The 24732-nt window shown below is 51.0% G+C and overlaps 1 protein-coding gene and 1 pseudogene across 1 annotated transcript; one reads left to right on the top strand and one right to left on the bottom strand.

The window, feature by feature from the left end:
- The first annotated feature begins 4163 nt into the window (after nucleotides 1–4163).
- On the top strand, nucleotides 4164–7528 carry Tufm (Tu translation elongation factor, mitochondrial). The gene is given in 14 exon segments (XM_028861329.2): nucleotides 4164–4400; nucleotides 4502–4528; nucleotides 4531–4695; nucleotides 5163–5329; nucleotides 5547–5616; nucleotides 5619–5650; nucleotides 5726–5890; nucleotides 6010–6142; nucleotides 6227–6331; nucleotides 6446–6481; nucleotides 6484–6596; nucleotides 6695–6814; nucleotides 7193–7277; nucleotides 7280–7528. Coding segments are annotated over 14 exon segments (1347 nt in total). The 5' UTR covers nucleotides 4164–4357; the 3' UTR covers nucleotides 7366–7528.
- A 2393-nt stretch (nucleotides 7529–9921) lies between these two features.
- Nucleotides 9922–21432, bottom strand: LOC114686677 (annotated as a pseudogene).
- Nucleotides 21433–24732: the final 3300 nt, after the last annotated feature.

Raw genomic sequence — 24732 nt, 5'->3', positions numbered from 1 at the left:
CCACAGATGGCAGCGTGGCATGATGTGAAGTTACTCACACAGCAGATGTGACATCCACGTGGCAAGTTTATTTGGGGGGAGGGTAGAGGGAATGGCGGGAAGAATAAAGAAGAGAGAGATAAAAAGAAAGAGAGGGAGAGAGAGAGAGAGGTATGTGCTACTTCTGGCAAGAGGGGGGAGAGACAAAGTATGGAGACTTATTCTTATTTATGAACACATGGCCTAAGCTTGGCTTGTTTCTAGCCAGCTTTTATAACTTAAATTATCCTGTTTCTCTTTACATTTTGCCTCTGGGCTTTTTATCTTTATTTATTCTATATATTCTTCCTTCCTTCTTACTCCATGGTTGGCTGTGTGACTGTATGGATGGCCTCTGGCATCCTCCTCTCCTCCTTTTCTTGCTCCTCCCTTCTTTCTTTCCTAGATTTCTCCTATTTATTCTTTCTGCATGCCAGCCCCGCCTATCCTTTCTGCTGCCTAGCTCTTGGCAGTTCAGCTTTTTAATTAGACCAAGAAGGTGTTTTAGGCAGGCAGAGTAACACAGCTTCACAGAGTTAAGCAAATGCAACATAAAAGAACGCAACACATGTTTGCATCACTAAACAAATATTCAACAGCATAAACAAATGGGACACGTCTTAAACTAATATTTCACAATAGCCTTGGCTGTCCTGGAACTTGCTCTGTAGATCAGGCTGGCCTTGAATTTAGAGATTTGCCTGCCTCTGCCTCTCAAGTGCTAGTATTAAAGGCATGTGCCACCGCCACCCAGCTCACAAAAAAACTTTTAAAAACTACGTTTGTTTGTTCATCTATTTATTTACATATGTATGTATATATGCATTTATTTACATATGTGTGTATGTATACGTGCACATCTTGGTGCACATGTGAAAATCAGAGGACAGCTGTGGGCGTTGGTTCTCTCCATCCAACCATGAGGATTTCAGTAATTGAACTCAGGTTATTAGGCTTGGTAGAATCATCTTTACTCACTGTGCCATCTCACCAGGCCCTCACCTTTTCATTGGCATTTTGGAGACAGGATTTCATGTATCCCAGGCTAGTCTCAAACCTCCTCTGTAACAGAGGGTGCCATTATACTTTCAGTCCCCCTGTTCTTGCCCATCAAGTACTGGGATTACAGGCACTGGCCCATCATTGAGCTGCTCTAAGTCTACAGCAAAATCAATGCAAATCTGTAAGTCTAGAGCTCAATGTAGTATTAAAGCTGCAGAGGTGAGACTCAGGCAATATGAGACACTGACAAACCAGACTGTGTCTTGTGTACTCCATCCTTGGACCTTTTTTGAGGCAGGCTCTCATGTATCCTAAAGTGTTCTTGAATTTACGAGGCAGAAGATCCATCTTCTGGTGGATTGTGTTGCCTGCACCTCCTGAGGGCTAGGATTGCAGGTGTGCCCCACCATACTGAGTTATGCCCTGCTGGGCATTAAATCCAAGGCTTCCTGCATAAGCATTCCAACTAAGTCACATTCCTAGCCTGTCTGTTTGCTTTTTGAGACAGTTATGAAACCCAGACTTGCTCAAACTGGAAGATGACTATCTTCCAGCCAGAGCCTCCTGAATGCTGGGATCCTAGGTATGCATCACCATGCATGTTTTATGTACTTTTTTTTTTTTTTGGATTTTTCGAGACAGGGTTTCTCTGTGTAGCTTTGCACCTTTCCTGGAACTCACTTGGTAGTCTAGGCTAGCCTCGAACTCACAATGATCCACCTGGCTCTGCCTCCCGAGTGCTGGGATTAAAGGCGTGCGCCACCACCGCCCGGCGTTTTATGTACTTTTTATCAGAGTCTGTGGTGTGCAGCTCAAATTTTTTTTTGTGTGTGTAGCTCAAATTCTAATTGGTCTTAATAATAAAAACCCAGTCGGAGCAGGGCGGTGATGTCACACACCTTTAATCCCAGCACTCGGGAGGCAGAGGCAGGAGGATCTCTGTTGTTTGAGGCCAGCCTGTGCTACAGCATGAGTTCTAGGAAAGGCACAAAGCTAGACAGAAAAACCTTATCTCAAAAAACCAAAAGAAAAGAAAAGGAAGAAAGAAAAAGAAAAAAGAAATCCCAGAGTCAGATATTGGGGTAAATGCTGAAATATCAGAGACATAAAGGAGCAACCAAAGTCACCTCTTACCTCCATGAAATCTCAGACTGAAAAGGGGCTGAGCTCCTGTCTCTGTCCACTTTATATTCCTCTCTCTGCCCAGCCATATCACTTCCTGTCTCCTGTCTATACAGACCTCCAGACCTCTATGGTTAACTAATGGCTAGCTCCATCCTCTGATCTTCAGGCAAGCTTTATTTGTTAGAGCACAAACAAAATATCACCACACTCCTGTCTTGGCACACACTATCCAACCACAGGAGAAGTGTGGTTTGACCCACAGAACAGCTAGGTGATCTCTTGCTGCCTGATGGAGGAGCTCTCAGCAAGATATGGAGGAATAAGTCCACACAATCCATGCAGGATTAACCTACTTATTGGATGTGAGCACTCAATACCTCTGGAATTACTGTCAGAGACGGAACCCCAGAGATGAGCTTTACTAATTGGATGTTGTCCACTTTCATCTCTTGACCACACTCCACTTTACTGTGTAATAAACTCCATCTGTATTCTATATTATACTTGCCTGTCTCTTCTGAAAAAAAAAAAATTTTTTTTTTTCCGGAGCTGAGGACCGAACCCAGGGCCTTGCGCTTGCTAGGCAAGCTCTTCTGAAAAAATTTTAAAGATTTGTATGCGTAAGTGTTTTGATTGTGTTATGTAAGTGCACTATGTGCATGCCTGGAGTCCACATAGGCCAGAAGAAGGTGCCAGATCCCCTGGAACTGGACTTAAAGATGATTGTGAGTGCTGTGTGGTGCTGGGAACTAAACCCAGGTCCTCTGCAAGGGCAGCGAGTGCTCTTAACTGAGCCATCTCTCCAGCCCCTCTTCTGGATTCTTTAGATCAAAAGATCACAAAGACTAAGAGGAGTCCAGCACAAGGTCCTGGTAACACTTCAATTTATTGTTCTTTATTTTTGCCTTTTCAGACTGTGCTCAGGCCTCAGTGTCTCAAGTGCTGGGGTCATAAGTTGAGCCTGTATCTAGCTCCCTCTGGATTTTAGAAGAGGTGTGATGCAGCTAACTTCCTTGTTTGTGCCTAGACTTTGAATCTTCATTTCTCTAGGGATGAATTTAGGGAATCTATGGCATTTGGAAGAAACACTGTCAATCGAGCTTTGAGAGGGTAAATTTCAGAAAGGAAGTCAAGAGTTAAGTAGCTTCTATTATCACCCGGGGAGAGGCAAGGAAGTCATGGATGTGAAAGTTGAAAGTCATTACTACCCTTACACTCATTGTTTTAGCCAACAGGCATTTCCTGGGTATCCGTCTTGTGCTCCACTGTGGAGACAAAAGACTCAGGTTATCAGAAGCTCTCAAAGCTGGTCTTCATCTTCGGTGCTACATGAACAAAATAAGGAGGGTGGAGCTACCACCAAAAAAATTATACCGGTGTGGTGGTGCCCACCCTTCCTTAATCCCAGCACTGAGACAGGTGCATCTCTCTAGAGTTGGAAGTCCAGCCTGATCTACATAGGGAGTTCCAGGCCAGCCAGGGATATGTAGTGAGACCCTGTCTTGGAAGGAAGTAGGAAAATAAGAAAGAGGAAGAAAGATAGAGAGAGGAGAGAAGAAAGGAGGGGAAGGGGAGGGGAGGGGAGGGGAGGGGAGGGGAGGGAGGGGAGGGGAGGGAGGGGAGGGGAGGGGGAGGGGAGGGGGGAGGGGAGGGGAGGGGAGGGGAGGGGAGGGGGAGAAAAGCAAGCAAGCTTCTTCTCAAGGGACCAAAGGACTATTGGAGTATGACTTCGGAATGATAGGAAGCACAGGATCCCTGCAAGAGACATGGGGGCGGTATTTAAGGGCCAAGGACTGGAACTCTCTGGACCCCATCCCTTGCTCCAGTTAATTTTGCTTCTCACAGGCTGGGAGGTCTTCCCTATGGACCGAACCCTGCCCAAGCTAACGCCTGCCGCCCTGGAGACTACAACGCCCATAAGCCTTTGAGGGCGCTGGTGCATTGTGGGATGCTGCGCATCCGCCTCCTGAAACAGGCTGAGTTGTGGAAGTTCTCTGTCCTTCCCCGCGAGACACCAGAATCCGCCTCTTCCGCTTCATGCCCGGATATCGGCGGCCATGGCCATAAAAACTGGCGGCTAGAGGCTCCCAGACTCGCTCTCCCGGCCCTCATTTCCGCCGGAAGCGGTCTCTAGTCTCAAGTGCCCGTCCTTTCCTGCACGCGCGGGTTCCCGGTGCCCGGTTCTCGGTCCCGGTGGCCGAGCACTCCCACGATGGCGGCCGCCACCCTGTTACGAGTGACGCCCCGCTTCAGCGGTGAGGGGGCGGGCTGGGCGCAGGCAGCCTGCAGACCTGAGGGGCGTCGAGGCAGCGGGGTTCGGGTCCACTCCCTTGACTCCAAGCTCCTTTCCCCGCAGGTCTCTGCGCCAGCCCGACCCCGTTGCTGCAGGTCGGCTGCGGCCGCTGAAGGCCCGGGCATCGCCCTTCTTGTGTCGCGGTCTAGCCGTGGAGGCCAAGAAGACCTACGTGCGCGACAAGCCCCATGTGAACGTGGGGACCATCGGCCATGTGGACCACGGCAAGACCACCCTGACCGCGGCCATCACGAAAAGTGAGTGAGTTCGGTTGGGTTTGGTTGGGGGCGTCCGGCAATGCCCAGTCCGCTGCAAGGACCAGGTCGGGAAGTAGGGGGTCGGAAGTCCGCTGAAGTTTAGCCTGGCGCCAAGACACTGCAGGTGAGGGATGGTTTGGAAGGTGCAGGAGACAGGTTCCCCTGTGCAAGAAGAACTCTGTTAGGCACAGTCTGCAACAGTGAATGGCTTTCTATTTGTGTGGAACCGTTTGTGAGGAGACGCTGTCAGTGGGGAGGTTACAGCGTCTGTGACAAGGACAGACCCCTTGGACAATTCTTTTTGTCGGTACCCCGCCTCCCCCTGCAAAGTTATCTCCTTGAAGAATTGGAGGTTAGAGAGCTTTAACCATCCAGATTGTTCATGTATGAGGGATCCAGGCGTGTGCCCTGAGCCTCGTCTGCAGCTCTGAACCCGAGTTGAGAGGTGTGTTCTCTTCCTCCGGTAGTTCTAGCCGAGGGAGGTGGAGCTAAGTTCAAGAAGTACGAGGAGATAGACAATGCCCCGGAGGAGCGAGCTCGGGGTATCACCATCAATGCAGCCCATGTGGAGTACAGCACTGCTGCCCGCCACTATGCCCACACAGACTGCCCCGGTCATGCAGATTATGTTAAGGTGAGGGTTGCTGGGGACAGTCAGAAACCTGCTTCAGGTCAGTGGAGGTTTGAGGGGAGGAGGTTATAAGATAGTGGTGGTGTCTGGCTACGAGAACAAGGATTTGTGGCCATGGCTGTGGGCGGCAGAGATGGGGATTTTCACAGCTACCTGTAATTGATGATGCTGAGTTGGAGAGGGCCTGGAACTAAGCTGACTTTCTCCCTCTTCCACCCAGAATATGATTACAGGCACTGCCCCTCTGGATGGCTGCATCCTGGTGGTGGCAGCTAATGACGGCCCCATGCCCAGACCCGAGAGCACTTACTACTGGCTAAACAGGTACTGGGGTCTGAGTGGTATGGAAGTTAAGTTGGGTCACTGAGGACACCATCTCAGCCTCTTTCTCACTTGCAGATTGGAGTGGAGCATGTTGTGGTGTACGTGAACAAGGCAGATGCTGTCCAGGACTCGGAGATGGTGGAGCTAGTAGAGCTGGAGATCCGGGAGCTTCTCACCGAATTTGGATATAAAGGAGAGGAGGCCCCGGTCATCGTCGGCTCTGCTCTCTGTGCCCTTGAGGTGAAAGCAGGGGCAGCTGCTGTTAGAGGATGGGGTAGAGCCTTCTTTCCTCTGTACCTAGGGACTTGCATTCTGTGAGAGGAGCAGAATTTCCGAGTCCTATCATCTCTCTCCAACAGCAACGGGACCCTGAGCTAGGTGTGAAGTCCGTGCAGAAGCTCCTGGATGCTGTGGACACTTACATCCCAGTGCCCACCCGGGACCTGGAGAAGCCCTTTCTGCTTCCTGTAGAGTCAGTTTATTCTATTCCTGGTGAGGCCTGTGCTCACTTACACCCTGCCCCTGTAGGGAGCACCTGACATGGGGTCCCTGGTGACCTGTCCTGTTTCTTTGCAGGCCGGGGCACAGTGGTGACAGGTACACTCGAGCGTGGCATTTTGAAGAAGGGCGATGAGTGTGAGTTGCTGGGACATAACAAGAACATTCGCACCGTGGTGACAGGTATAAGAAGGAAAACTTCAGAGCCTGGGGCAGTCTCAGAATGATCCTTCCCATGTAGGTCTTTCTTGTACCTTCCTTCGCCTCAGACCACCTTTCCTCCCATCTTCTTCCTAGGCATCGAGATGTTCCACAAGAGCCTGGATAGAGCTGAGGCGGGGATAACCTGGGCGCTCTGGTCCGAGGCCTAAAGCGGGAGGATTTGAGGCGTGGCTTGGTCATGGTCAAGCCAGGCTCCATACAGCCCCACCAGAAGGTGGAGGCCCAGGTGAGGGCTCCAGGTGACGGTTTGGCAGGGTTGGGCCAAGTTGTCCCTTGCGTAGACGCAGGACTTGCAGCCTTTCTACCCTTGCTCTTCCTCTCTAGGTTTACATCCTCAGCAAGGAGGAGGGTGGCCGCCACAAACCCTTTGTGTCTCATTTCATGCCTGTCATGTTCTCCCTGACCTGGGACATGGCCTGCCGCGTCATCTTGCCTCCAGGGAAGGTATGATGGGCTTGAGGATATAAAAGGAGTGGAACCTGGGAGGTGGTACACACCTTTAACCCAGCACTCAGGAAGGCAGAAGCGGAAACATGCCATAGAACAGGGTTTTTTGTTTTTTTCCTGTTGTGTTTTCTGAAACATGGAGGGCTCAGAAAAAGCCTGTTGATTAAAACTGCACTAATACCAAATTCCTGATCATGGTCCCTTGTACTTTTTCACGCTGTTTGCATGTGTCTAGCAACTGGGAGGGAAGGATGAAGCTGTTCCCCGCTAAGACTCTTCAGTTGGTTGCATTTTCCCGTGACTTGATCCCTTGGCTGCCAGCAGTTCCACAGTGAGGGTACCCTGGTGACTGCCTTTCCCTTCTCCCTCTATTAGGAACTTGCCATGCCTGGAGAGGACTTGAAGCTCAACCTCGTCTTGCGGCAGCCCATGATCTTAGAGAAAAGCCAGCGTTTCACTTTGAGGATGGTAACAAGACCATTGGCACTGGCATCGTCACGGACTTGCCAGCCATGACTGAAGAGGACAAGAACATCAAGTGGAGCTGAGTCTGGACTTCTGCTCAGGTTGTTGAGCTTAGAGCTGCCTTGGCCAGCGTCCCTCCTGTGGACACAAGCTGCACCCAAGCAGACAGAGGACAACTATGAACACTTCTGCTCAGGAGTGGCCTGCCGGGAGAGGTAGGCAAATAAACTGTTCTGTGAATACCGACCTGTGTCGTGTGCCTTCTGTGTAAGTCGAGAACGTGGAGGAACACTGCATTATTGGAGTTTTTATCTAGCATCAAGTCCATGTCTGGCATACATGCCAGACATGCTCAGACTCAAAGCCACCATGAGTGCTGGACAGCTTGAGAAAAACCCAATCCAGTGAGCTTTGTATGACTTCCAGCAAAATACAGCTGTGTGTTATCTTCCTAGATTGGGAAAAGTTCGGTTGTCACTTGGAGCCGCCATAGGCTCAACTCAGGTGTTAATCGTTTCTTTCCCCTACTGTGTCTACTAGGTTAAGCCTGGGTTACCCGTTATATCTTATCTCTAGATTCTAGCACTCAGTACAGAAATACAAGCATACCTTAGTGAACTGCTTGTATTGTACTTGACAGGTCATCACTGTTTCCATGAGCAAAGATAAGGTTAACTGGAGTTTTTAGGGCCAAAGAGTTCATCTCAGTGATAGCCTTTTCCTAGCTTGTATGATCCTCCCCTTGATTCAATTCCTGGCACCTATGTACACAAAACGTTAAGGCTTTGAAACAGCTGGCAACTGAATTAGGTTCTTGGTCCTGGGTTCTAACCTCAGTACTAGAAAAACACCAACAAAAGAGGGAAACAGCTGGAAAAAAACAGCACGTGCCTGTAACTGGGAGGCAGAGGCAAGAGTACAGGCCAGCATGGTCTACCTGAGGGCCTGTCTCAAGAGCCCAGAAACACCCAAAACAAGATACCGGGGTACTCAGGAGTCATGGTTCTTAGGTCCAGTCTTACAGCTGTTTTGAGAAACCAAAAAAACTTAAGTCTTTGAGTACCAAAGAAGCTTCCTATAGCTCAGCCTAAGGAGCAGACAAGAAGGACATGGAAAACCACAAAGTACCACCATCCAGAAGTTCCTGATGTCACAAAGCTAAACTGCCTTGAGTTTTGAGCTACCTACCCAAAGATGATAAAATTTGAAATCTTCCCATTTAGTGTTCAAGGACAGCTGCACCCTCCGGTTCTGTGCACGTTAAACTGTCATTGATTTCCAGCTTCCCTTTGCTTTCCTGTACCGTCAGCCCAGAATGTCAACCTTCCCTCTTTCCCCATCCCTTTCACTCACCAAAACACAGCCATGCCCAGATTCTGGGGCTTTTCCTACCCTCCCCACAGCAAGCATCTCTACCACTAAGCCCTCCCCATCTTCAGTCCTGGAAGAATTGCCTGTTGAAAGAAGCCAAGCTTAGGTCACAGAATTCTAAAACCCCTCTTTAACATCTTTGGTGCCTGCCTCCAAGTGGTGGCACACACCTTTAATCCCAGCACTTGGGAAGCAGAGGCAGATGAATCCGAGTTTGAGGCCAGTCTGGTCTAGAGCAAGAATTCTAGAACTGCCTACACAGAGACCCAGACCAAAGAAACAACACCTTTGGTGGGGCTGGAGATGGCTCAATGGTTAAGAGCACTTGTTGCTTTTGCAGAGGACCTGGGTTTTGTCACTAGCATCCACATGGCGCGCGCGCACACGCCCGCGCACACACACACACACAGGCAAAACCAACCATGTAAGTTTTACGTGATGGGGATGAAAAAAAAAAAAAAGACAAAAATTTAAACCTGATTTTTGTTTGTTTTTTGAGCCAGAGTTTCCCTGTGTTGCTTTGGAGCCTATCCTGGAGCTCTCTGTAGACCAGAACTCACAGAGATCACCTGGCTCTGTCTCCCGAGTGCTAGGATTAAAGGCTTGAGCCACCACTGCTTGGCCCAGATTTATTTTTAAAAAGCCAAACTACAGACGGGTTAAGTTAGTTTAAAATTTTATTTTTTTTATTTATTTTTTTAAAATTTTTTATGTAATAAAAAGTAAAAGTCCTTGAGCATCTGTCTGTCGTCTCTCACACAGGATACTCAAGTTAATGGGGAAGAACAGGGGGCCCAAGTCTGAGGTTATAAATAATAGAAAATAAAAGATCTTCCGTCTCCAGCGGGGATAGATGAGAGGATGGAGGACAAGACTGGGTGGGACCCGGCAGGGCAGAGCAGGAACCTCCCCCACCCCCGCTGGACCCAGCCCTGCCCACTTCAAGACCCCTCCCATTCAAAGGTGCTTGGCAGGAATTTCCCAGCTCCCCAAGGGAAAGGGTTGGGGCGGGCTAAGACTGGTCCGAGCTGCTGGGGGAAGAGACATAGATCACTCTTCCCTCCCACTCATGGAGGTCTCAGGTCGCGGCCAGGACAATCTTCAGTTCCCCGGGGGGTGGAAGGGAGCTGCTGGGAGGGATGAGATTGAACTGGTTGGAGGGAGAGAGAGAGAGCAGGAGCATTAGAACCCGAGCAGCTGTCCCTCTGTCAATGCGTCCAGGGGTGTGGGGGTGTGGGAGGAGCGGCCTCCTCCAGGAGTCTCAGGGGCTGTCAGAAGCACAGGTCAATCGCTGTTTCCCAGTAGGCCAGAGAGCCCTTACTCAGTTGCCCAGCTCAGCCCCCCACGCCCCAGTCTGGCCCTGTCTGCTGCGCTGACCTTACCTCGGCTAAGTCAGGAGACAGTCGGGGTCACTGAGAGCTGGGAGGCAGTGGGGAGGGGGGCTGCTGGATCACAACTGAGCGAGGACGGAGGGAAGCAAAGGACAGAGCCAGGAGCAAGCCCCTGGCGGCGGCGACTGTGGCTTCTGCCCACCCTACATACTTCACAGACAGGTGTGGGTCGGCGGGCGCCCTCTGGGACAGCCCTGCCTCCAAGACCCCTCAAATCCCCACCCAGAACCCGTGCATCCTGCCCCACCTGCAGCCCCTCAGCTCTTCCATGCCAAATTCCCCCAGCTAACGAGAACTCACGAATCCTGTCATCGCTCCTCCTGGAAATCCAGGCGCCTGGCCAGGCTGCTCACCTTGGGGGTGTCCGATGTAGGGGTAGGGTGAGGGTGTGGAAGCTGAGAGTGCAGGCACCCCACTCGGGCACCGCGCCTTGGGGGGGCCCCCCATGGCCCTGGGGGGGTGCAGCAGCATCACCTGGGGCGGGTGGGGTGCCCCGGGTGTGGGGGCGGGGCTGCTGTGACTCCAGTTTGGACATGGGCCTGTGGAGAGAATTAGCTTCAGTGCCCAGTGCGACGGGACACTTTGAGATCCCTTATCAAAGCAGCACTGCGAAGAGGTAAAGCACTGAAATGGGACTACCCTCACAGCACGTGCTCTGGCATCCCTGGGTTCCTACCTGGGTAACATGGCCATGTTGGTGAAGCCGTGGGCAGCTGCTGGTGGGGATGGATGGCATACACAGCAGCTGGCTGGGAAAGCTGCTCTGAGGGGACTGGCAGAAAGTCCCGGTGGTAGAGAAGGCGGCGTGCCTGTTAGGGCCCTGGATGGTACAGATTCTGCTGTGCTGTCCACTGCCCAGGTGTGGGCCTGCCCCGCCTGGTGCTGCCGGGGTGAAGGAAGTATGAGTGCCACCTATTCTGCTAGGCAGGAAAACCACCTGCTCACCTGTTTCTCTGCTGAAGAATGACCCAGCTCTATCTAGCCGCCTTCTAGCCACCCATTCCTGGCCAACCACTCGGCCCTCCCAACCCCCTCCCCACATTACAGCACCTGAACAGGACTGGGGGCCGCATGCTGGGACTGCGGCTGGCTCCCAGTAGGCGTGGTGGCCGCTGCGGCTGGTGGCCATGGAGCTGCGTGGCGTGGTGTGGGTACGACTGGTGAACAGTGGCTGCAGGAGGAAGGAATGAGACCAAGTGCTCAACACCCCAGATGGATAGAGGCACGCAGCCAGTGAAGGAGCGGCACCAGAACTCACCATAGAGGGCTTGGGGGTAGGCTGCTCTGCAGAGGGTACTGAGGAGTAGAGGATGACACAATGGCCTGGGGTGGCTTCCCGATGTCAACATTCGTGGGTTACTTTGAAGCATAGGGCAAACACCGGCTGGTGGAAGAAACCAAGTGGTAAGCAGAGCAGCCTAGTATGTCCTGTCAGCTTCCATGCGCTGCCTGAGCCCTCAATAGTCATAAGATACTTAAAGATCCTACACACTTAATTCAGAGGGAACACCCGAAAGCAAGGGTCAATGCCTTGTTACAATCTGGGCACTGCCAACCCCACAGCTGGCCACCACACTCAGATAACACTGCTCCCCTCACTCGGGGTGGATCCCTCAGAACCCTCAGAGGTGGACTCTGTACCTGTGAAGGGTATTGTGCCATGGGCTGCATCATGGCAGGCTGGCCTGGGAACTGCTGTGGTGTAGGGATGTAGGAGGAATAAGGTGTGGCAGCCACCAGGGTGGGCCAGCAGCAGCAGCGGCAGCCTGCATCATCGGAGGGCTGAGGCTGGCTGGTGTTGGTCTGAGCGCTGGGGGGGAAGCGAGCCTGTGGGTGGAGGGTAAACAGTGCAAGTGCACAGCTCAAGCCTCATGTGCCAGGAGGCACGAGGCAGCCCAACCGTCCTTCCCAACAACCCTGCTCACCTTTTGCACCCCGGTACTTGCCCTGCTGCCCAGGCACCGAATTGGATACAGGATATGGATACATCTGAGGTGCCTAAGGAGAAGAACCGGGGCTCAACGGGTCGCTCATCAACACTGGCAGCAAGGCTGAGCTGGACTCCCAGCACTCTCCTTGGCTCCCCGAGTCCCTCTCCTACCTGCACAGCTGGTCCCATGTGGATCTGAGGTATATATGAGATGTACTGGGGACTGTAGAGCCCGCTCTGCCTGCGGTCAGCACCGGTATGGAAGGTGTTGAGTGAGTACGGGGCCCTGGGGAAGTGGGAGTACTGGTAGATTTGTTCTGTAAGAGACAAGAGAAGACGTTATTTCTCTAATGCCATCCCTGCCTTTTTAAATTAACAGCGAACATCCATGGAATGAGTGTACCAAATACAGCTCTATTTTTTCTTATAGCTTTATAGCAAACCACAAGATGGCATTCTCAAACTTAGAGAGCAAGCAGGCAGAGAGCCCTAAACGGCTGCCTAAAAAATCCAGACGCCCCATGAGTACACCAGTTAAAGCCAAGTCAGTTGATTGGTGATGCTAATAGTCCTAACCCTCACACAGATACCTGACATGCCCAAAGTAAGAACAAAAGTAACCTGTCAGAATCGATCAGCAGCCCTCTTCACTCAAGCCTGGAGATGCCACTGTTTTTCCAAAGCCAGGCTAACAGCTACTGCCCAGACTCCAGCAGTACCCCTCCTCACACAGGGACAGTGTGCTGTCCTGACACTGGAGCACTCTCCTACACCACTCTACTCTCCCCTCCAGGAACCCCAAGTCTACATGCAACAGTCAGCTCACCACAGACAGCAGAGGCTTTGTTGGATTGAACTCCTTGCATTGGGGTTCAAAGTAGACTTCTTTACTTGTCTGTAAGAGAAAATAAAGCCAGCTCTTGAGCCATGCTCACCAGCTTGGTAAAACCAGATACTCGCCACCACCACCACTTACTCAGTCACAGGGCCCTCCTCCTTGTCATCTCCCTTGATGAGGCCCACTGGGGACTGCCAGTTTGGCTGGGGCAAGATGGCGGGAGCTGCTCTGCCCTCAGTGGCCCCTACTGCTGCCAGGAGGGTTTATCTTCCTTATCCAATATGGATTCTGTCTTGGAGGAGACTGGGGATCCCATGGATCTGAAGTCAATAGCCATCCACCTCCTTCTCCTTTCCTTTGGCCTCTTCTTTTAAGATCCGGAAGGAAATGGATCCAGGCTGGTCTCAGGGAGCTACTAGGTTGAAGCTGGGAGGAGAAATAATCAATGGATCATACTGTCCACTCCAGACCCCACTCTTTACCTCCTACACTCACTCTTGCTGATCTCATCTTTTCCCACCCACTTGGCCTTTGCTCCAACACATCCCACATCCTGCTTAAATCCTAGCTCCTTTACAAGCCTCACTCACCTTAAACTGGCCCCAAACTTCCTCAGTTCTTCCAACTGAAATCGTTTTGTTCATTCTGAAGCCCAGGGACTATGAGAAAACAGTGAAATGAGAAAATACACTTTTTTTCTGAAAGATTACAGAGGAATAGTTAGTGGTCCAGGACAAGAAACTGAAGAATGAGCTCTTGACAATCTTAAAAGAAAAATGAAACCCAAAGGCAGATGGGCACTGCTTTTGAATCCCCACAAACTTCCAAAGGGAAATACTCCACGTAAATGGGACCACATAGAGTAAAACACCCTCACCTTCCCAGCTATCCGGGCCAGCTCTTGGGCCTCCAAAGTCCTACCGGGCTCCTTGGTCGGGAGTTCTTTTACTGAGAAAAGAGAGACACCTTAAGATCCTGCCATCCAGTTATACCCCACAGCTCTGAAGCGTCGTCGACCTAGTTCTTACCATCTGTGGGCCAGGAAATTTTGGGAGACGCTGGGAAATAGAGCCTGCTCCAGGATCCACAACTGATGATGTCACAGGGATGGAGCAGAGACACTACTGCTGAGCCAATGGGAGGCTCGGACAGGAAGCCGAGACTGGGGCGGGGCAGCAGACTTGGAGACCGTGGAGGTACATCCGCCCACTGGAAGAAAAGAGAGAGCTATAACAACCGTTAGTGCTGCCAGGAAGTCATGCACAGAGGGGAAACCCAAAGAAAGCTTCCAAGGATTTCACACTCAGGTCCTAATGTCCTGCGCAAGACCAGGGAGGTAAGTAACACAGCAGGAAAATGGTGTCCTCGGTTATCACCAAAGACTGGAAATGCTGCAGCTTCTCCTGCTCTAAATGTTGCTAACAACACCGAAGTCTCAACAAAACATCTGACAACCAGCTACAACCCACGGACTGACAGGTTAGAACGAGGGAAACCAAGGTCTTTCCCAAAAACTTGCCTCCCAGCATTTCAACAACTCATTTACCACCACCCCCAACCCCACGTACAAACCTCTAACCATGCCTGTAGCCATCCCCACTGAAATTCTCTACCTGCAGGTGTTGGAGGAACGGAAGCTTCTCCAGAAGGCCTATTGTTGGCGAAGATAAAGTCTTGGCACCTCTCAGAGCCGCTGTGCCTTGGGGGACATTTCGGGAAGGCCTGTTTTGTTTTTGTTTGAATGTGAAGGAAAAAAAAAAAAAAACAGCTGTTTATTACATGAACACTGACATGATCCTGCCAACCACTTAAAATCCTATTGCTCACCCTTCCCATCTTCCCGTTTCTTCCACCACATAACCTACCTCCATTATACCACGTGCCTCAGACCCAGGCCGGGGCTGCTGTTATCAAGGTGGTGAGGCCACGAGGTGGCAAAGAGCTAAGGCCAGCCTCCTCCTCGAGAAGCGCTGCATCGGACTCCTCCCCGGGACCTTCCCGAACTCGCTGAGGCAGAGGGATATACTTCCCCTCCCTGGAGAAAGACTCAAGTAAGGAAGGAGCCCCAAATCCACCCACTGTAACAACATGGAGCCTTTCTAAATCAATCCCACACCTGACCCCAGTTTCCACTATCACACTTCATCTGTCATAGTACAATGTGTATCTATGAATTTAGGACATCATTTCTCAACTCAGACCCAATCCAAGTGGCCAAGAGCATCACAATTTTACCACTCTTCACCTATCACAAAGGCCAAGGAGACCCTTTTATGAGATTCTGTGCATGTGAAATCTCATTTATTTTTATTTATTTTGTTTTTCAAGACAGGGTGTCAATGTGTAGCTTTGGAGCCTGTCCTGGAAACTCGCTCTGTAGACCAGTTGGCCTTGAACTCAGAGATCTGCCTGCCTCTGCCTCCCAAGTACTGGATTAAAGCGTGTGCCATCACCTACCAGCCCGGGAAATTTCTTTTTTCTTTTTTTTTTTTTGTGACAGAAACAGTACACACAAATACATTAACGAAGGAAAACTACAAACCAAAACAACACAAAAAAAATTGTTTTGTTTTTGAAATAGGTTTCTCTGGTAGCCCTGGCTGTGCTGAAAGTTGTTCTGTACACAGGCTGGCCTCGAATTCAGAGATCTGACTGCCTCTGCCTTGCAAGTGCTGGATTAAAGGCATGCACCTGATGCTTCCTGCCCAAAAAACTTTTAAAACTCCCCAAGTCTCTTACTGCAAATTACCAACTTTCTAGCTTCATTCTAGACCTCAAAACTGAGAACTACTAGGTATTAACTAACCCACACACAGTAAGGTGGTGAAGTTAACAACAACGTACAGAAGCTCTTCCTGGCCACCCCACTAGTTACCTGGACACCAAGCTGGGCTCTCCCGCCAGAACCCTGCCGCTGAACTGCACTGTGCTTTCTCTTCCTCTGTTCGCCCATCATCATTTTCCATGGCAATCCGCAGCGGTACTGGGACTCGACTCAATCTCTCGAGCCAACTGGCTGCACGGAGCTCCCGCTGCCGAAACTCTTCTGAGTTGTCCTTTTCCAAGGGAACCCTGAAAGTACACCCCCAGTGCACGACCACAATGAACGGACAACACTGCTGCAACCCCATGACCAGTTCAATCCACGGCAGTCAATCTATTTCTTTAGTTTTTTTCTTTTGTAGTGCTGAGAGCTGAACCCAGGGCCTTGCACGTGTCAAACAAGCTCTACTAGTGAACTTAACCCGCAATTTAGTCAGCATATACTCAAAAGACAGCTACCAAGTCCTAGGCAAAGCACTGGTATTTGGGAGACTCAGATTAGGTTAGGCTGCTGGCCAGCAAGCAATCCCCCCACCCGCAAGGTTTACCACCACCCTCCCTTTTTATAGGGCTGCTGGGACAGAACTCAGGACCTTATGCTTATATAGCACGTACTTGACAACTGAGTTACATTCCCAGATTAACAAAGTTACTTCTACCCACAAGGAAAGCAATTCAGCAGCAAACCATGAGGAAGGACTACTAATAAGCCCAGAAAAAACACACACCATACAAAAAAAACTGTTTCATGCAGAGGTCTGTCTTACTAAATAGCAAGTCCTGTACCCTACCCACCCAACACCACCACCCTCAAACTTCCAAAACACTACGTGTAAGAAGACAGACTGCTGTCATAGGTGTCTTCACTCCATAGTTCTCCTCATTAAATTTGAACATCTCATTGGATCCCATCCATTGGACTAAGGAGAGAACAGGAAGAATGTTTAAAACCCAAAAAAGAGAAACTGACATGCCATTCCTTTCCACCAAATTAAAAACTCTGGTACAAGGCCGGGTGGAGGCGGCGGCGGCGCACACCTTTAATCCAGCACTCGGAGGCAGAGCCAAGTGAATTCCAGAAAGGCGCAAGCTACACAGAGAACCCTGTCTCAAAAAAAATAAAAAACAACAACAAAAAAAAAAAACCCCTCTGCACAAACAGAATGAACCAACATGTACACATTAACAAATTTGTTGTTGTTGTTTTTTGAGACAGGGTTTCCCTGTGCAGCTTTGCGCCTTTCCTGGAACTCACACGGTAACCCAGGATAGCCTTGAACTCACAGAGATCCGCCTATCTCTGCCTCCCAAGTGCTGGGGTTAAGGCATGGCCACCACCACACATATTAACAAGATTTTTTAAAGATTATGTGTGTTTTGCCTGTGTATACGGAGTCAGATCCCTTGGAACTGGAGTTACAAGACAATTGTTAGCTGCTATGTGGTGCTGGAATTGAACTCAGACCTCTGGAAGAGCAGCCCATGCTTTTACCCACTGAGCCATCTCTCCAGCCAACAAGATCTGTTTTGAGAAAGGTCTCATGTGCCCAAATGCAAGGAGCTAAAGACTGCCTCGAGCCCTTGGTCCTCCTGCTTCCATGCTCTAACCTCTGGAATCAGAAGTGCTACCATGGCTCTCTATAAGTTTTTTCTGTTTGTTTTAAAGAAACTTAAAAAGAGTTGACATTTTGTAGGTCTGTTCCTGTGGCACCAGCAGGCATATGGAAGCCTGAGGACAATCTGTAGGAATCTGTTCCTTTTACCACTTGGCTTGGTAGCAAGCACCTTTATCTGCTAAGCCACCTTGCCAGCCTCGTTTATACCACTTTAATTGAAGGAGTTGTTTTTGTGAGAAATATGGACCTACACAGCAGTCACCTTATGCACCATTTTACTTCCTTTGTTTAAGAAGGACAGGCTTTTGTTATATAAGTCCAGTTGGCCTGGAACTCACATTCTTCCTAAACTTCCCAAGCTGGATTATGGTATGAGTTATCATGCCTAGTTTATACCCCCCCCCCAGCCCGTACAAGGATTCTCTGTGTAGTTTGGTTCCTGTCCTAGAACTAGCTCTGTAGATCAGGTGGCCTGGAACCCAGAGATCCACTGCCTCTGCCTCCTAGTGCTGGATTAAGGGTGTTCCCCCTCCCCTGCCTATACTTTTTACAACAATAAAAAATTAATGCCATGAAGAAATGTTAACAGTAGTCAATGTTGACCCTTTTTCCACCTTCCTTTCCAAGAACAACAGCTGGTTCCAAGAACAGACTTCAAAACAAGTGAACCCAGCCGGGCGGTGGTGGCGCACGCCTTTAATCCCAGCACTCGGAGGCAGAGGCAGGCGGATCTCTGTGAGTTCGAGGCCAGCCTGGCTACCAAGTGAATCCCAGGAAAGGCGCAAAGGTACGCAGAGAAACCCTGTCTCGAGAAAAAAAAAAAAATATGAACCCGGCCTACACACACCAGAAAAGAATGAACTTCTTCACCTACACCAGAGCCACATTCACCACATTCAGCCTGTCCTGGTCTTTGTAAAGGAGCCCATTCACCACATTCAGCCTGTCCTGGTCTTTGGAAGGAGCCCGTACCATATCGGATTCCAGATCGTAGTCATCGCTGTTGCTGTCGCCGCCCTCCCAACGCTGCAGCACCTTCTCCTTGTGCTCTCCATTCACCTTAGAGTTCATGGCAATGGCCGAGTCAGTGAACTTGTCTGTGTGGCAGAGGTGAAGAGCAAGAGTCAGCTGATACATCTCTCTTCTCATCTTCACTCCCTGACACCGTGTAGTTTCAGTTAACAAAGCAAATTTTTAAAAAACAGCAGATTTAGATTTTATGTTTGTACTTGGCAACCAGTAGGAATATTAAATGACAAATCTAGATGGGGTGGCAAACGCCAATAATCCCAGCACTCAGGAGGCAGAGACAATGTGATGTCTGTGAGTTCAAGGAGGCCAGCCAGGGCTACACACACAGAAAGACCCTACCACACAAAACAAATAAGAATTGAAAAGCAGTTGGGCGTGGTGGCGCACGCCTTTAATCCCAGCACTCGGGTGCAGAGCCAGGTGGATCTCTGTGAGTTCCAGGCCAGCCTGGTCTACAGAGTGAGATCCAGGACAGGCACCAAACTACATGGAGAAACCCAAAAGCTATAAACTAAACAGGGAATCAGAATAAGTATAACACCAGTCATAATTCACTGACCTCTATTAAACATCAAGATACATTTTCAAGATGGAACACTCAATCATCTCTACCAAAAAAAGGTGCTAGAAGATAATCAAGTCAGCATGGTCACCCTATCTACTCAATGAGCTTGACACACAGTCTAGCACATACCTTTAGTAGATAATTGAAGTCAACATTTCGAGTGGACAAGCAGAACATCACTTGGTTTAAACACCATGGTGTCCACAATTGTCTTCCCGCCGAGGCCACCTGCTGGCTCAGATGCTTTCCGGTGTACTGCGTCTACTGCCAGTTCAAACTACAAAAGCCGGTTCCAACATTCCAGGGTCAGTATCAAGGAGGGGGGGAAAGACTGTTTCTTTCTTATCCTTTCTAATCTTTCAACACCAAATTCTCATGTTGCCCCGCCTTATTTGACTATCCAGAGACCTTAGCAAAACCCTCACACCTGTCTGGTGTCACCCAACACACAGCCTCAGTTTCTTTCTCCTCCTCGGCTTCAGAAATAAGCTAATTGAAGTACACTGACCTTGAGCTCAGAGTCTGAAAATGCCCTCATATGTGGTGCCATTCTTCACCTTGACGTCACAAGTGGAACCCTGGCAGGGTGGAAGATTAAGTCACTGCTGGGAACAGAAACAGCACATTCCTCAAACACCCAAGTGAACGCTCTCTTACCAACCACAGCCGTCAGAAATGCAGCATCCTGGAATTGTTTATAGACACCTTCAAATACCTGTCACACAAGGGGAAGATAGGGGCAGCAGTAAAGACTCGTTTCTTACCAGACTGCCCCATATATTTTAATTCTTAGTGTCTCTATAGGAGGGAAAAAAAAGACACTCACAGGTGACTGTGGGGGTCCCTTTCCGGTGCTCTGTCCCCTGTAAGAGAAGAAATAAACTAGTTTTACAGTGAACCTTAGAATAATGGACCATGTCAACTTGCTGATTTAGGTTACCAACCGATTAACTTGCAAAATTTTCAAGTTCTCACATTAAAGAGGAAAGTAGGCATTAACGGCCAAAGCATTTTCTCCAATGCCATATTAAAAAAAAAAAAAAAGCCAACAAAAATTTAATAAACACTGGCTGTCAAACGCTCTGAACAGCCAATGCAATACAACCTTCTGACTGTCTCCAAGAGGCCAGCACTTCATGCTTCCAGTACACTGTTACAATATTAAAAAACCAAAAGCCTAATTCAGTTTCGAAGGTGAAAGCTCGGGCATCCCGATGCAGCACTACTTAGCTCAGTCACTTACCTCCCAAAGGAAAAAAGCATTTTCAGCAGCCTTAGATTACAAATCCCGGGGTATACGTTCCATACCCCACCTTTCGCTCTCATTCAGCCTGCTACCCACTCTGAGGGGATCCCCAATCGCCAGGTAACAGTGCTCCTCGACGGCTGATGTAACCGGCGGTTGAGGAGGGTGAGGAGGGGCCGTTGGCGGGGCTGGGGACCGCGCAGCCGCAAAAGCATCCACCGGGATGCCTCGCCCGGTCTGCGCCTGCGCACTGAAGCCACAGCCCTCTACCAGCCCCCTCCCGACCAGAAGCCACTGCGCCTGCGTCTAGCGCCACTCTATCGCATTGACACCTCGAGAAAACCGAGGGCACCCACTCCTCAACCACCGATACAGACACCCCTAATAAACGCTCCATGCAAGCCCTCCCTCCCCCGCCTCTGCTTTACGTGTTACCGGGGCAAGCCAATGCCCGGGTCATAAGACAGCATCCGCGCGCACGTACGAGGAGGGCGGCGGGCGCGCGCGCGCAGGAGCTTCCCAGCCTGCAGTCTTCCCAGTAGCGCTGCTTCCGCGCCCCCGCCCACCCCGTCCCTTCTTACTGGCTACACCGGGCAGAGGAGGGAGCCGTCCGCTCCAAGTCCCTCCCTCCCCATTGGTCCAACTGTGGGCCGCGCGCCCCCCCTCCATTGGCTACAGCCGGGGACCCCTTCATGCACTTACTCCCATTGGCTGAAACCGGGGACCGCGAGATCCTCGTGGTAATGGAGCTGGGGACCATCACCTCCTCAACCCCCCCCCCCAATCCCTTTTTCCGACGGAGCTGGCGGGATGCGCCCCGCCTCCCCTCGGGGCCAGCAGACCCCAAGCGGCGACCAGGCCCAGCGAGCCGAGCGCCGCCCCTCGGCTCCTGGAGACCGCCGGAGAGGTTTCCCCTCCGACCTGTTGGCACGAGGGGCCACCCCCACCTTCATGGGGTTCCTGGGCCCCAGGTCCCCCTCAACGGCGCCGGGCTCGGGCTCGCCGCCGCCGCCGCCTCCTCGGGCTCTCCCCGCCAGGAAGTCCGTCCTCACCTGACGCTGCCGATAGCCACGGCCCCTGGCCGCTCCTGATGCTGCGGTGCGCTGGCGCCGCCAAGATGCTCTCGGCTCCGCGGCGAAGCCCGCTCCCGGCAGCAGCTGCAGGCCCCAGGCAGGAGGAGACGGCCGCGGGAGGCCCGGGGGAGCCGTGGTGGCGGGCAGCGGCCCGGGAGGCCGCGTTGGGAGGGCTGCTCCGCCGGAGGCCGCCGGGCCACGGCCTGTTGCGTGGGGGGCGGCGGCTGGGGCTGCGAGGTCTGTTGTGCGGCTGAGGCTTCAGCATGATGCAGCGTCCGGAAGAGAATGAGAGGGAAGGGAAAGAGGGCCCGGGGCTGGGCCCCCGTCGGAGAGCGCGGGAGGGAAGCGAGAGAGATCGCGAAGCCGGGGACCCCGCCGTTGGCGGGCGGGCGGCGGGGGGGGGAGCCCCGCGGTGTCAGGGGTGGATCGAGAAGACGGCGGCGCGAGGAAGCGGGCGCCGCGAGGCGGAAGGGGAGGGGGGGAATCTCGCGGCCGGTGGAAAGCGAGAGGGCGCGAGCCGGCCTGGAGCGCGTGCGCGCCGCCGGGGGAGGAGAGAGGGAGGAGCGCGGGCGGGGGAGGGGCGCGGGCGGGCGCGGGGTTGGGGGGGGAGGAGCGCCGCCGGGAGGTTAGTTCCGGCAAGGAGAGGGAGGCTCGAGTGTGCGGATCCGGCCGGTCTAGCCTTCGCCGCGCGAGAAGGAGGCCGCGCAGGCGCTTAGGGCACCTCTGGGTCTCCAGGTCCCGAGCCACCTTAAAGGCTGGCGGCCGCGTTGCTTCCCAACGAGCGTGGGCGGGGCCAGAGCCGCGAAGGGGGAAGCGCCGGCCGGCCGGCCCGCCCTCCCACGCCGCCGGGTAACGTCAGAAAGTCTCCGCGGTGGTGTGAGGTGTCACGTCGTAGCGTGAGGTTTCTTCCGCCACTTAGGGCCCGGTGGGGCGGAGTCTCGAGTGCCAAAAAATCCTAGGCCGGGGGTGGGGGGGGGAAATCTAGTACAGGTTACTTTAGGCAGGTGGGGGGCGGGGGTAAGTATTAATGAGCATTAAAATGATTCGTTTGAGCGTATTTGCGTTCTAATAAACGTGCCCAGTTCTAAAATAAATGTCAGTAATTGTCTTTCCGGGATAGGAACCCCTGAAGAGCTGCGATACCAGGCCGTCTGGAGGCCGGGCTGCATAGCAAGACACTGTCAGAAAACCGTGGTACCGGGCTTTGCCTATGAAAGACGCCTTCATTCAAAATTAGGGCAGCCGTGGTGGCTCACAGCTTAATCCCAGCACTAGGAGGGCAAGGTAGGAGGATCAGAAGTTTGGAGCCAGCCTGGATTATATAGTAAATTCCAGGTCAGCTGGGAGACCCTGTTTCAAAAGCAAGAAAAGTTGAACGCCGTTCCATGCTCTGGCACAAGAATAATTGAACCACTCAAATCTCAAGCTAATAGGAGATTTACATAATTTGACCAGAGGTAATTTGGTAAAGCATAGAGAAGTGGAAAGAGTGGAGCAGATGAGAACTCGTTAAAAAAGTAAAACGGCCGGGCGGTGGTGATGCACGCCTTTAATCCCAGCACTCGGGAGGCAGAGCCAGGCGGATCTCTGAGTTCGAGGCAGCCTGGTCTACAGAGCGAGATCCAGGACAACACGGAGAAACCTGTTTTGAAAATAAAATAAAATAAGTAAATAAAAATAAATAAAAGCCCAGCCGGGCAGTGGTGGTTGCACGCTTTTAATTCCAGCACTCAGTAGGCAAAAGCAGGTGGATTTCTATGAGTTTGAAGCCAGCCTGGTCTACAGTTTGAGGTCAGGACAGCTAGGGCTACATAGATCTTATCTCAGATTTAAAAAATAAAAAAACTGGGGCTGGAGAGATGGCTCAGTGCTTACTGCTCGTCCAGAGGCCTTCAGTTCTTCTACACTGGGAAGCTCACAACTAAGCCTGTACTGCCTGCAGCTCCAACTTCAGGGTATTCCACATCATCTTCTGGCACACAAATGCATGTGTTGCACATTTATTCAGACACATATACATACAAACACATAATTTTTTTTTAAAATATGAACTTAGGCGTATACATAACACTGGTACCTTCTAGTACTAGGGGAAAGAGAATAAGCCAGTTGACTGTGTTAACAGTTAAGTCTTGGGGGCTGGAGAGATGTCTTAGTGGTTAAAAATGTGTATTCTTCCAAAAGGACATGGGTTCAATTCCCAGCACCCAGGTCATGCAGCTCATAACTGCCAGTAACACAAGCTCCAGGGGATTCAACACCTCTGGCTTCCGTTGGTACCCACAAACGTGGCATCCATTCACACAGGCACACATACACATGATTAAAAAGTAAAGTATTTAAGAAGAGAAAAGAAACATCATTGATACAGGAAAGCAGTATTTAGTCTGAAGAATATTCATTCCTAGGGCAGTCATTGTGCCACAATATCCCTAGTACCCAGGGTACTTGTGCAGGATGCCAGGTTGAGGCCAGCTACATAATGAATACTGCCTCACAAAGAATAAAGAAACAGGATGTTCACTTCATTTGCCACCTGCCTGCTGTTCCGCTTGAGCATTTGAGTTTGTAACCTGCTGCTTTTAAACTGAGACTGGGCATGGGAGCAGCCACCACATTCCCCAGTCAGCTACGACCTAGTAAGAGACAGAGACTGGACTGATCATCTCACACATCTGCTCTGCACTGCTGCCCCGCCTTGGGCCATATCCAGGCCTCAGGAAGGAAATGTCCTGCAGGCCATGCGAGAAGAGGTTATGGAATCTCCAATTGGGATTACTGGTCGGACATAGTTCACTCAAAGGCAGTAAATGGCTGGTGGTTGCTTTTTTGGTCCTTGTTAGTTTCACCCTGTAGCCTTAACTGGTCTTGAACTCTCCAATTTATTTTATGAGTATTTCTCTGCATGTATATATGTGTACTGCATACCTGCGTGGTGCCTTCAGAAGCCAGAGGGTGTCAGATCCCTGGGACTGTGGTTACAGGTGTGTTGGGAGCTACGATGTGGGTGCTGGGAACAAACCTGTTTCCTGTGAAAGCATCAAGCACTCTCAATAGCCCAGCTACCTCTCTCTCTCTAGCCCTCAATCCCTCCTTCTTTTTTTTCTTTTCTTTTTGGACAGAGATCTGCCTGCCGTTGTCTCCTGAGTGATAGGGTATGTGCTTTTATCCAGCACTCGGGAGGCAGGTCTTTTGGAAGTCCTAGGCCAATCAGGGATACAATATAGTGAGACCTTTTCTCCAAAACAAATACAAAATAAACTGAACTAAAATAACTAGAAATTTCCCAACTTGGAGGAGGGGAGATTTTGTATTTCAAATAACACGTCTGCAGCCTACAGTGGGTGCCTTCTGGATTGGGTGAGCCCTAAGATCTGTTGCTGCCCTTCATTGGGTAGAGCAGAACTCTGCAGCCTTACACTGGTCCTAAACATCTTTGCATCAAACTGGCACCGAAGAGCTGCTCAGCCCTCCTGGGAAAATGAGCAGCACCCCAGTTCGCCCTTTGCCATCAGTTGGTGGATATAAGCTCCCTTCCTGAATTCCTCCTCCACCTCCTTCCCAA

Source organism: Peromyscus leucopus, chromosome 1 (assembly GCF_004664715.2).
Source record: "Peromyscus leucopus breed LL Stock chromosome 1, UCI_PerLeu_2.1, whole genome shotgun sequence".
Taxonomy (NCBI): domain Eukaryota; kingdom Metazoa; phylum Chordata; class Mammalia; order Rodentia; family Cricetidae; genus Peromyscus; species Peromyscus leucopus.
This window is presented reverse-complemented; position numbering and strand designations above follow the sequence as displayed.